The sequence below is a fragment of the Mobula birostris genome, chromosome 26, assembly GCF_030028105.1.
Source record: "Mobula birostris isolate sMobBir1 chromosome 26, sMobBir1.hap1, whole genome shotgun sequence".
Lineage (NCBI taxonomy): Eukaryota > Metazoa > Chordata > Chondrichthyes > Myliobatiformes > Myliobatidae > Mobula > Mobula birostris.
Window position 1 is genome coordinate 34,169,508 of NC_092395.1, and position 13,182 is coordinate 34,182,689.

The 13,182-nt window shown below is 42.2% G+C and overlaps 1 protein-coding gene across 2 annotated transcripts in view; it reads left to right on the forward strand.

Moving 5' to 3' along the window:
- The window catches only part of malt2 (MALT paracaspase 2), a 62,866-nt gene that overhangs the window by 19,534 nt on the left and 30,150 nt on the right, over positions 1-13,182 (forward strand). For both annotated transcript variants that reach the window (XM_072243943.1, XM_072243944.1), the window contains exons 5-10: positions 1,859-2,003; positions 5,987-6,153; positions 8,314-8,410; positions 9,730-9,777; positions 11,284-11,337; positions 11,676-11,879. In XM_072243943.1, coding sequence (XP_072100044.1) covers positions 1,859-2,003; positions 5,987-6,153; positions 8,314-8,410; positions 9,730-9,777; positions 11,284-11,337; positions 11,676-11,879 — 715 coding nt within the window. The remainder of the gene's footprint in view (positions 1-1,858; positions 2,004-5,986; positions 6,154-8,313; positions 8,411-9,729; positions 9,778-11,283; positions 11,338-11,675; positions 11,880-13,182) is intronic.

The following is a 13,182-nucleotide window of genomic DNA, read 5'->3' on the forward strand; positions in this document are numbered from 1 at the left end:
GTAGATGGTGTGTGGCAAGTGCAGTGAGTCAATGTTACCTGGGAGGCTGGAGCGGATGTGTGCCATGACCAGCCTCTCAAAGCACTTCATGATAATGGGGAGGACTTTTTTTCTGGGAGCCAGCCAGCAGCCGGTAGGCCAAATGGTGCATCTACTGTCCCTCAGGATGGATTTAATTCACACTGCAAGTGGGGGAGCGGTTCTTCAGTCATTCGGAAGTGTCAGTTGAGGAGAAGCCTTGCACAGGTGTCTCCTGTTCAGACAGAAAGAAGAGCTCTTTGCAGTCACCATAGTAGGATTTGGCTCCTTTCTTGAAGATGGTGCGTCTAAGGTGACCTGACATATCTTCCATTTCCCAGATGTAGCAGATGTGATTATGAGTTTAATGACTAAAAGCATTCTCTGCCAAATGTTGGAACTTCATCAGGAATGTAGTTGAGGACTTGTTTTTTTCCATTTACCATTTGGTCTTTTCAACTTCTTGTCAATCTGGGATGGGGACAAGGCAGGACTGGACAGAATCAAGAATGTTATTGTCAATGATAGTCATAGACATTCATATGATGGCTATTCAATAGGTGAAAGATATTTGAATACTTTAACAATATTGGATAAATGAGGTCAACTCTTTTATAGTGTGGTATGTGAGGGAAAACTCCATTTATTTTATATATTTTTATTTAGAGATACAGTACGGTAAAAGCTCCTTCTGGCCCAATGAGTTCTGCTGCCCAGTTACACCCATGTGCCCAATTAACCTTCCAAACTGTATGTCTTTGGAATGTGAGAGGAAACCAGAGCACCCGGAAGAAATCCACGCGGGGTTGTGGGGATGTGTGCAAGTTCCTTACAGGACAGCAGCGGAATTGAGCCCAGGTCGTTTGTGCTGTAATAGTATTATGCTAACTGTTATACTTATGTGCCACCACTAATAAAGATTAGCTTTGTTTGTCAAATGAACATGAAAATATACAGTGAAATGCATTGTTTGCATCAGTGTTTGTGATGTGCTGAGAGAAGGCCACGAGTGTCACCAAGCTTCTGGCGCCAACACAGCATGCCCACACCTTACTGGCCCTAATCTAGTGGAACTGATGGGATGGTGAAAATTCTGCATTGACGAAGAATTAGCTGCAGATAGTAAATGTTGCTGAGAGACAGTAGCCTATGGATGACATTGATGGAGCATGTAATAACTTGCAGTATCCAGGGGAATATTTTCACTGTGCTGTTACCTAGAGTATAGTCATGGAGTGCAGATGGGTAAGATGTTGTCCTGATTCCAACAGGACAGCTCAGTCCAATGGAAAATCTATGAGAGGACAGTTTTACAGATCCATGATGTGGGACCTTTGGGGGTCCGGGTGTTTAGGCTGATGAGTTCACATGAGGGAGACTCCTGTCTAAAATACCTGTACACTTGTAGCTCACTATAACATGCCACTAAGTTACAGTGAACTTCTAACAGCTTGTTTCTGGGCTCAGATGCACACAATATGGGGCTGAGCAGTAAGAGTTGCGAGAAGAGATTAAAATGCTGGCATTCACATACAGTCGCATTTTTTCTTGTCTTTTCTTCATAGGTTCACAGACCTTCCACTATCTGACTTCTGAATGTTCCAGGAACACCACCTCACTATTTGTCTTTTACACTATTTATTTATTTTTGTAAGTTCTAGTAATTTTAATGCCTTGCACTGTACTGCTACCACAGAACAACAAAATTTCACTATGTACTGTGTATCAGTGATAATAAGTCTGATTCTGAGTACTTGTACTCATCTGCCATGTTTGTGGTTTGTCGGGGATGAATGCCACTCCACATGAGTTAACCATGAAATCTGTTTTGTTTTACCAGGTCAAAGGTGGAAATTCCTCAGAGCTGCTTTTTAAGTATGTGGACCGTCATGATGCCGACTGGTATGTCTGCAGAGTTCACTGTGGAACCCAATATTCATTTTCTGAATGGGCCCGGCTGCGTGTTTATAGCAGCCTGACAACAGGCAAGTCAAAGCATCTTTGTGGAATTATAAATTCTGCTCAAGTATTAAGTTATAACCAGCCATGGTTATGTGCCAAGCCTCAGCATTTATAATCCTTTCCAAACAAAACCTAGCCAACTATTGCAGGCAAATGGGACCAGTGTAGATGGGCAGAAATATCATCTCACCAGGAATGGGATCTGAATGGATCTATGTAATGGTAACAAATGGGGAACAATTGTTCTCATCCTTTGTTATCCCCTCTCCTTCGCTGAAAGGTCTACGTCTATAGCACAGCATCTCTATCCAAACCTGAACCAAATGCAAGGTATAGTTCAAATGATCATTACTGGCCACCGACCAGTACCCAAAGAGGCAACCTGTTCAAATCTGGGCCACGAGCAAGATGTGTAGAGAATTTATGAAAGTTTGCAAAAAGAAGAGGCAGTGTCACTTTAAGAAGCTGTGAAGTTCAAATCCTTTGCAGCACCTGTGCCAGTAGCTCAATATTCACTGCTCTGCTAGTTCCTTTTTCTTTTCCACACCCTGTATATTTATGCAATTATTTGTGATTAGTAATGTTAGTCACTGGTTTCCCTTTGAGCCAGCTAAATTCTACATTCTGACAGTGGTTACTTCACGTATGTTATGAATGAGCCTTCAGTTGTGAGCTGTCCAGATGTAACCTTGCCTGTCCCTCTTTCTAATTTTTTAAAATCCACATTAGTGTGTTTCAAGATTCGTGTATGATTAGAGAGCACAGTTATTCTCTGGTTTGTCAAGGCAATGCTCCCAGCTGTTCTCGATCATTATTAATTCTCAATAATAATTGGAGGCCCTGTGATTTCGCAGTCAGTTCCTGATTTCGTCCACACCTATATGAAGAGGTAAAAGATGCAGACTTTTTGAGTTGGCTGATCTTATCCTGGGTGGCTGCCAGATGTCACAATTGTTCTCAGCAGCTGGAACTAAGAAATCAACATAGAAAATCAAAGCAATTGCAGATGCTAGAAATTTAAAATAAAAATAAAGACAGAAAATGTTGGAAAAACTCAACAGGCCACACAGTATCTGTGGAAAGAGAAACAGAGTTAACAATTAAGGTTTAAGACCCTTTGCCAAAACTGGACCTGTGATTAAGGTCAGGATCGGATTTTGAAGCATCTGCAGATTGTTTAATTGCTTAATTAGTGAGATTCATGCATTGAGGAAATGCCAGAGTCCACAGTTTGCCACTGCAGCCCAGAATGTGCCGCTGATCTTGATGCCAACTTATATTCAATGTCATTTTGACGTGTATCATCCATATCCCTCCATTCCCTTCATATTCTTATCTAAAAGCCCTGCAGTTTCCACCAAACCACCTGCCTCCACTCTGGCACGTACCACTCTGCACAGCAATACATGCCCCTCACATCCCTTTAAACTTCTCAGAATCAGAATAAGAATTGGGTTCAATATCACTGGCATAGGTTGTGAGATTTATTAGCTTTGTGGCAGCAGTACATTGTAATACATGATAATACATGAAAATAAATAAATGAACTGATTACAGTAAATATATATATGTATATTCAATAGTTAAATTAAAAATAGGGCTAAAATAGAAATAATATTAAAAAAGTGAGGTAGTGTTCACGGGTTCAATGTCCATTTAGGAATCGGATGGCAGAGGGGAAGAAGTTCCTGTTGCTGAGTGTGTGCCTTCAGGCTTCTGTACCTCCTTCCCAGCAGTCACAATGAGAAGAGAGCATGTCCTGGGTGATGGGGGTCACTGCCTTTCTGAGGCACCACTCCATGAAGATGTCCTGGATACAGTGGCTGGTACCCAAGATGGAGCTGACTAATTTTACAACTGCTTGTAGCTTCTTTCAATTCAGTGCAGTAGCCCCACCCCACTCCCCACACCAGACAGTGATGTAGCCTGCAGAATGCTCTCCACTGTACACCTGTAGAAGTTTTCAGTGTTTTAGGTGACAAACCAAATCTCCTCAAACTCCTAATGAAATATAGCCACTGTCTTGCCTTTGTTGCTGCATCAGTATGTTGGGACCAGGTTAAATCCTCACAGATGTTGATGCCCAGGAACTCGATATTGCTCACTGTCTCCATTTCTGATCCCTCTGTGGATTGGTTTGTGTTACCTCGTCTTACCCTTCCTGAAGTCCGCAATCAGCTCCTTGGTCTTACTGACGTTGAATGCAAGGTGGTTGCTGTGACACCACTCCACTAGCTGATATATCTCTCTCCAGTACGCCCTCTCGTCTCTGTCTGAGATTCTACCAACAGTGGTTGTATTATCTGCAAACTTATAGATGGCATTTGAGCTATACTTAGCCACACAGTCATGGGTATAGAGGGGGTATTTCAATAGGCTAAGCACACAGCCCTGAGATGCGCTTTAAGATTAAAATATGTCCTCTGCCCCATATTGAAAAACCACGCTGCAGAGAACCTGGCTGATCTTTCCCCACTTTTAGCAAGGCTGAGACCAGTTGTAGATTATATAGCACTACTACGTCGACCCACACTTTATTGCTATTGGTTTATTCTCGCCACACATGCAAAGATACAGTGAAAAGCTTGTCTTGCAATTTAAGCAGATCAAAGCATTACATGGTGCATTGAACTAGAATAAGGTAAAACAATACCAATGTAGAATAAGGTGGGAAGGCTCAACAAAATCAGTGCTGACCATATTGAACCTAGGACCTGCTGTCCTGTCTGAGTTGCAAAATGAGCAGTGACTTTTGCCACAATGATTAGCATGGTTATTGTGCTGCAATGTTTTCTGATTTAGCCGAGGATAAGCAAATTTAGTCTGTTATCTCCGTTTATGTTGACCTATTTACAGTGGATTCCGGTTAATTGGGACACATTGGGACCAGTTCATTTTGGCTCAATAGTGTGGCTGCCCAATTAGCCAAAGTTTCATGGAAACAGTTAAAAGGTATAAAAAAAGACAAACTATGATTTAGCTGAGTAACAAATTATGTATTTAAATTAAATACAGAACAAATTTGAACACTATCAATACTACTACAATACTATAAAACTGTGTATTAGTTCCTAGTAGTTATTGACAGAGGAATTCATCCAGTGTACTCTGGCGTGTTCTTTTGATTCTCTGTAAATGAACACAATCAGTGTAGACACCTAATGCAGATAATAGACTGGCTTCATACAACGCTATTGGCAATTGCATCCTCCAAATCTTCATTTTCTTTGTAACATTCAAGATGAGTAACCAATACCTTCAAATTCTTCATAGTGCCTAATTTGTTGAAGTAGTGAAATTGTTTCATTTTCACTCCTGCCTGGCCATTTCTGCCATCTCCAAACCTGAATGCTTGAAACTGCAGTTCTGAATTGTCTTACTGCTTATTTCTCACCAACTATCAGTGACAAAATTCACTGACTTTTGAACACAAGCGCATACATTTGAAGAAGGAGAAGAATAGCCCTTAACTTGGCAGTGAGTTATCAGGGCACCGTCATGACGGTGTTTCTGTAGCAAGAGTTGCAAGCTCGACACTCAACTTGACTTGGATTCGAACGCGGGAACTTTTGCTCCGAAGTCCAGCGCTGATATTATTGCGCCAGCAAGCGGGACACATACAATTGACACTATTTTAAAAAACTGTTTGCTCTAAACATGGTGTGGCATCTAACAGCCTTGCAAGTGCACACGTCTGACATGAATTAGAAACTGTTTGGTAACCGTATCCTGTCCTAATTAAATGGTGTAGTGTCCCAAATAAAAAAGGGAATCTGGCCTATGCCCTCAATTAATTTGTGTTCTTTAAGAGTTCTCCCAAATAAGTGGCTGCCCCAATTAACCAAAGGCCTAATTAACTAATTGTGTTCAAAAGTCAAAAATTAATTAATTGTGAGAGTAAGAGTTCGGCACGGACTAGAAGGGCCGAGATGGCCTGTTTCCGTGCTGTAATTGTTATATGGTTATATGGTTAACTGAAGTCCATTATATTTTGCTCTTCCTGCAGCGACTAAACTCTGCAAGGTCAATATCTTGGTGCATCCCAATTCCCGGAGCCTGAAAGAGGGGGATAACATGAGGCTTTCGTGTTCAGCTGTGGGCAGTCCTCCACCACAGTACCAGTGGTTCCGAAACAACCAGCTGTTGCCTGAGGCAAATAAACCAGATCTGGAGGTTAGTGACCATTCCCAGCTGAAGAGACAGGCTTAACCTATACATTCAGACACAGTAGGGCTTCCTTCTTTCTCCTGTGTTACAAGCGTGAGTGGCAGTGTCAAATTAAAAAGGTGTGCGAATGGTGTCAATTAGGATACAGATAATCTGGTAAGATCGAAGCACTTGAACTCAGCAGCTTCTATGGGGCCAACCAAAGGTGTTATTGCCTTTTTATTTAATGTATTTTTTTTATGATCTGAAGACACTGCTAGTCATTACGAACTTAAAGTACTGCAGGCCTACCCCATCAGCGAGTTGCTTTTCAGCAGAGAAACTGAAGGAGCTGAACTTACTGGGACCGTGTTGCTGGAGAGGCGTTAGAGTGGGTGCATGAAGGCAGTGTATAGTCCAGCTGCAAGTGATGGTCCTTGTTGGACGTTGTTGTCACTTCGTATGGCAGGTGCTTTTCTCTTCACTCTTCTGATTGTTCTTTTCTGAGCCACTCCTCCAGCTTGTGACCGCATCAGTGGGCCGCGGCAAAGCAGCCTCCGATCTTGGTGAGAGGACATGTTTGGACCAATTTGAGGGCGTCCTGGGTTGGGGCACCACTGGGGCAAGCTGGGGGTTTGGCAGGCACCCCATCGGTGTAGTGTTTGCGCTGTTTTGGCACGTCGACTTCTGAGTCTGTCCAGCTTTTTCTGGTAGCTCTAGTAAAGCCCAGGAGGAACGAGGCAGGGTTGTCGATCAGATTTCCGCCAAGGTGTTCGATTGCAGACTGCTGCAACATTCATAGATGGACTCAGAGACTGGGACTATTTTTTTCTGTGTGATTGTATTTTACTGCTATCTGAAATGTGCTATGTGTGCTTTGTGCTGTGTATGCCTGTTAATAATGTGTTTTTCACCTTGGCCCTGGAGTAATGCTGTTTTGTTTGGCTGTATTCATGGGTATTCATGTATGGTTGAATGACAATTAAACTTGAATATGAACTTGAACTGACAGGTTTGGTTAATTTCAAGTTGACAAAGGTTAAAAAAGTAGGAACATTTTAGAAGTGCAATTGTAAAGTAAAACCAAGAATAAAGGTATTGATGGGAATTTCACTACCACTTGTCAGGGCGGTGGAGCGGGTGAATTTAAAGAGCTGAGAGTAGGCAACCCTTGCAATAACGTTGACATGTTGTGGGAAACTTATCTCAGAATTAAATGATGCAGCCAGAAAGATACAACATGAAACAGGCCCGTCTTTTATACCCATCCTATCTCATCTTAACCAATTTCATTCTCTTCCCCCCCCCACCATTCTCATCAGCTCCCACCCTCCCTCCCAGATTTTACCACCCACCTACAGACCAGGGGGCAATTTGCAGAGGCCAATTAACCCACCAAACTGCATATTTTTGAGATGTGAGTGGAAACTAGAGAACGTGAGGAAGACCACTCAGTCACAAAGAGAATGTGCAACCTCTGTGAGGCAGTTCCAGAGGTCAGGATTGAACCTGTTCTCTACAGGCTGCACCATTCTGACATTCAGAAGCATCAGGGCCAGGTGCAGACTAACTCTGCCTGGTACGATTGCTAGTGGGAGGGATTGAGCCTGTGGCAATCGAGTGGCATTTGGCTTCAGTCTTCCTAATGTGTGGACGGGTGATGTTTCTTCTCATTTAGTACTTGGAGCAGCATGACAGTTCAGAGAGAGTGCAGGGTGAGAGTGGTGAATAGAGCTGGGTATCACTAGGCAGCATTACTTCAGAAGATGTTGCTGAGAGGCCAAGGAGGGATCCTTGTGAGCATCTGAGAATAGAAAGGCATTGTGGGTAGAGTAAGTTGGAGGCAGGCAGTATTATTCCACCCAGTGCTGGCTGGTGAGGGTGATATTTTGTGTTGGCTGAGATAAAGTGGCTTACTGTTGCCTCAGTCACAAAGGATGACATTTGTGATTTTGCTAAAAACTGTTTTGATACCATGTAGGTGAAGGTGATCTCAAAGTCTCGTAGTTCACCATGATACCAACATTCTATCAGATGATACTGAGAAGGTGCAGACTATATTTTACATGGAAATGATCTGAGGGGAATTGATTGATTTAAGTCCCATGGTTGCATGCAATTGACCACCCAAATAAATCATCCTCCATATTCAAACAAGTAAAGTTTTCTTTATTTCTCACATGTCAGGTTACTGGAGTCACAACTGCTGACCGTGGGAAATACTGCTGCCGCGTGTTCAATCTTTACCATGAGGTTTGGAGCAGGGTTGCTGCAGTAGAGATTGGTACGTTCAGTGCTATTCTGTGAACCACTTCTTTAGTTTATTTCCTTTATCTCCTAAAGAAATGGGTTCTCCTTGAGATACAGGTATTTAACCATTATCTTCTGCCTGGAACATCTGTTATGACTGTAAGCTGTTGAAGCTCATGTTTAGACAATCTAAAACATGGGAAAGGTGTCAGCATGACAATTTGCAGAAGGAATGAATCTTGGCTACTTTTCCCTCTCATTGGTCAAGGCCCTTTTGAGATAATTTGCTACATTTTTACTTCTGATTTAGCTTACTGTATTGTTTATGCAGAGCTTGTAAATTCAGATTCCAATGGAATACAGGGAAGTGAGAACAGGATTAGGCTCAGACCTCCCCATCCATTCAATATGATCATGGCTGACCAGCCTCAGCTTTTCTGAATGGCTTCCCTGAGCCCTCCATTCCTCAATCACAAGGGCACGTTGTGGAACTGAATTTAAAGTAATTATGGTAATTTCTTGGCTAGTACCAACAGCCATTATAGTTGTAAAAATGAAATTTCCTTGTTAATGACCATTTGGAAAGGGAGTCTTCCTCTCAAACTTATCTGAATACTACATACTTGACTCACAGTGGCCTCTAGTGCATATTTGCAAATTGCTCACATTATAAATAATTGCTCCCAAGTTCAGTAATAGGCACAAAACTCTTAAGTGCTCAATAAAATGATCCTGGAACAGCACTTGGGAAAATAAATTAATTCTTCAGTCTGGCCAGCATCCTGAGATTACATTTTACAAACTCTGTACTGTCTAAGCATTGTGACTCTGTTCAATGTTTGTGGTGCTGTATTTACAGAGGACGTATGGTGGAAAAGATAGAGAGCTAGAAATAGCATCACCTCCTTTTAAAGGTGTTGAACAGTGTAATGGATTACTCTGTTAACACTGTCGTGAAGCTGGCAAGAACAAAACTCAAACAGCTGGAGGAAATTGAGACGACTGCCTCCTTGGAGGTGGCCTAACCTGCTGAGCTCCTTTGGTATTTCCTTTTTTTGCTCCAGATTGCAGCATCTGTAGTCTTTTGTGTCTTTGAAGATAAAAACTCTGAGGTATATAAACAGCATTGTTGATATTCTATGGGTAATACTGATATTGCCTGTTTCAGCATTGCATTCTCTGTTGATGTGCTGCAGGAGTCAGCAGCTGCTGCCATTTAGCCCAGTATGGACACTGTATTGGCCCCTTAAAGGGACTAGCCACAATACTTATTTGAGAACTTTTGAAAAGATTGTATTAAGTCTATACTGAGTTCCTCTGTCACTTATTCATATCCTTCCTGTATCCTTTCAGGACCCAACACTTCCTTCAATGATGCATTTGTTGTGGTCGATAACGCAGGTAATGCTTTGGGAATGACTTGCCCAAAATTCTGCTGCTGCCATCGGGTTTCTCACTGTGTCACACTCACTACACCTGCTGCTCTCACTTACCTGTAATGTCTCATAGAGCCTAAAAGTTAGTCTTTTTAACCCTCGTTTATAATCCCTCATAGCCTCCTACCCCTACCATCCTACTCTTCTCTGAGCATTAAACTCACTTAGCATTTCTCTTACTTCTGGTTTTGTTCATCTTCTCCTGTCTAGATCCAAAGCTCTGGAATTCCCTCCCCTACTTGTCAAGTCACTTTTTATTGTCATTTTGACCATAACTGCTGGTACAGTACACAGTAAAAATGAGACAATGTTTTTCAGGACCATGGTGCTACATGAGCAATACAAAAACTGCACTGAACTATGTAAAAAAACCAACACAAACCTACACTAGACTACAGACCTACCCAGGACTGCATAAAGTGCACAAAACAGTGCAGGCATTACAATAAATAATAAACAAGACAATAGGCACAGTAGAGGGCAGTAGGTTGGTGTCAGTCCAGGCTCTGGGTATAGAGGAGTCTGATGGCTTGGGGGACGAAACTGTTACATAGTCTGGTCGTGAAAGCCCGAATATTTCGGTGCCTTTTCCCAGATGGCAGGAGGGAGAAAAGTTTGTATGAGGGGTGCATGGGGTCCTTCATAATGCTGTTTGCTTTACAGATGCAGTGTATGGTATAAATGTCTGTAATGGTGGGAAGAGAGTCCCCGATAATCTCCTGCTTGAATCACACCTCTGTACACGTTTAGATCATAATATGTTGGCTTTCAGTACATTTTCTTTGATTATGTTTATGTTAAATATGGGACTGTTTTGATGATGGGTTTGTATTCTTTAGGGTCTACTTGGGTTTGATCATTCTCTTGTTTATGATCTTGGAATTGATTTTGTTTATCTGTTTTAATGGCATGTTTGAATCCGTGATAATTATGCAGGGGAACATTTAAACAATGGGTTTATATTTACAAAGACAGGAGCTTCTTTCTGCTTTTGTAGTATGTTTCTGTGTCACTAACTAAAGGTGAACATGGGGTAGTTTGTAATTTAGGTGTATACTGTCTATTAGACTTTGAACAAGACTCCATCTTGATTTAGGTTCATCAGATGGTGTAGTTAAAATATAAACGATAGTACAATCATAAAATAACAGCCTGATCTTCATTAGTAGGAGATTGAGATCCTGGTGAGTAATACTCTGGATCCCGATGGGACAAAGTTGGAACCCCAGTAAATGAAAATCTGGACGTCAGTGCCCAGTCAGGAACTGAATGGGTTACAGTTGGAACAACGATTGGGGACCTAATGAGTGACAGTCAGAGCCCCTGTGCATGATTATCTGGTTCTTGTCAGTGATGGCCAGGACCACATTCAAATGAGTTTGGCAACCTGTTGAACATGGGATAGTTACAGTTAGCTTTGTTCTCTCTCTCCCATGAATACTCAATTAATTTATGTTGTATTTTCACACAGTCTCCAGCCCAGGAGTACAACTGGAGGTTGTCCATCATCCTACGTGCTTCTACGGTAATTCTGTATGATTTTAAATCAGCTTTATTTTCTTACTCATAAAAGTACTGACACTTGCTGAGGTGTGGGATTCCACAGGCTGAGTGTTAACAGAATACATGTATTTGATCTTGTAAGTACCCTGTCCGCGTGCCAGTGGCTATCTAGGCAGTCCTTGCAAAATTACCATCAAGGCCAGTAGCTGTATACAGGAACATTTGCAGATAGTTCAGGATGGGGACTAAATCCTGATCATACCCACAACTGGGAAATGAATAAAGTATATAAAAAATAACTGTAGATGTTACCTGCTTGCAGTGTTACTTCTAAACATTTATTCACTCTGTTTCTTTCAGCGACAGACAAGGTTGCCCTGCTCATGGGGAACATGAATTATTTACACCACAAGCAGCTGAAGGCTCCTATGGTGGATGTACATGAGCTCACAAATCTCCTCCGACAGCTTGACTTCAAGGTTGTGTCCTTGCTTGACCTCACCAGACTCGAGATGCACAGAGCTGTCAATGAATTCCTGCTGCTTCTTGGCAAGGGAGTGTATGGTACCAACATTTCAACTTCTCCAATCCAAATATAAACAAATTAATTTTCCTCTCTTTCTTTTACTCCCTCCATCAGCCTTTTGCTAGCTTTTCATTGCTTGTTCATGCCAGGCTACTTGCTGTCATAGCCAAAACCAAACTCGTTCCAACTTGATGTTGAAACTCTCACATCGGATTTACTTGAGAAGGGACCGGGGAACAGTCTCAGTTTCAGCTCCACAAGGTTACAAAGAAAGTCAAGCCTGATCTCTGCCTTAAATGGATGGGCCTGGTTCTCAATTCTCCGTGAGAGAATTATCCTCTCCATATCCACTCTGTGAAGGTCAAGGTCCCTCATGATCTTACAGATTTTCACTATATTACCTTTTATGTGTTGAAATACCAGCATATACAAGTCTATCCTGTCCAATATTTCCTCATACCCTGCTGATGTCAGGTATCAGCCTACTAAATCTTTTCTGAATTGCTTCCAATGGATTCACATCTTTCTTTGAATAATGAGACCTTCGAGTACTTGGTACTCCAGATGTGGTGTTACAGTGTCCTATATAACTGAAGCATAAGTGGCATAGTAGTTACTGCTGGTAATTCACAATAATAGTATTTCACAGCTCTAGTAACTTGTGTTTGATCTTGACAGCATGCACATATGGAGTCTATGTCTTGTTTTGCATACTGACCCTGTGGCCATGTGGGTCATAGGTGCTCTGTGACCTCCAGGTGTTTTGGCTTCTATCCACTTCTCAAAGCTGTTCTGGTAGGTTAATTGGCTACTGTAAGTTACTCCTTAATGTATGAAATGGCAAACAAATCAAAGTGGAGTGGATAGATGCATGAGAGAGAATAAGTTGTAGGGTGACAGGGAACACTTTGCTGCAGTTAATAAGAACTCAGTCAAGCGCATGACCTCTTCCTGTGTCATGATGAGTAAGTTAAGTCAACATCTTCCACTTCTCTTTCAATAAATATTGACATTTTCTTAGCTTTCCTAATTTCTTTCTGTTAAAAGATTAAAGTCTGTCCCGAGCCTTGTGGCCCATCAGGCCGGTGCTTATGCCGGTTTCTGTGGCGTGAAGCGACTGAGGGTACAAGACTCCACCCCCCCCCCGGATAGGACGCCAGTCTGTCGCGAGGTGAACCCCCAGCATTTGCCGGTACCCATTTTCAGCTGGGGGTGGACTGGAGCAGTCTGTGGTTAAGTGCCTTGCTCAAAGACACAACACGCTGCCTTGGCCGAGACTCAAACCCACGACCTTCAGATCGTGAGCCCAACGCCCTAACCACTTGGCCACGCGCCACACAA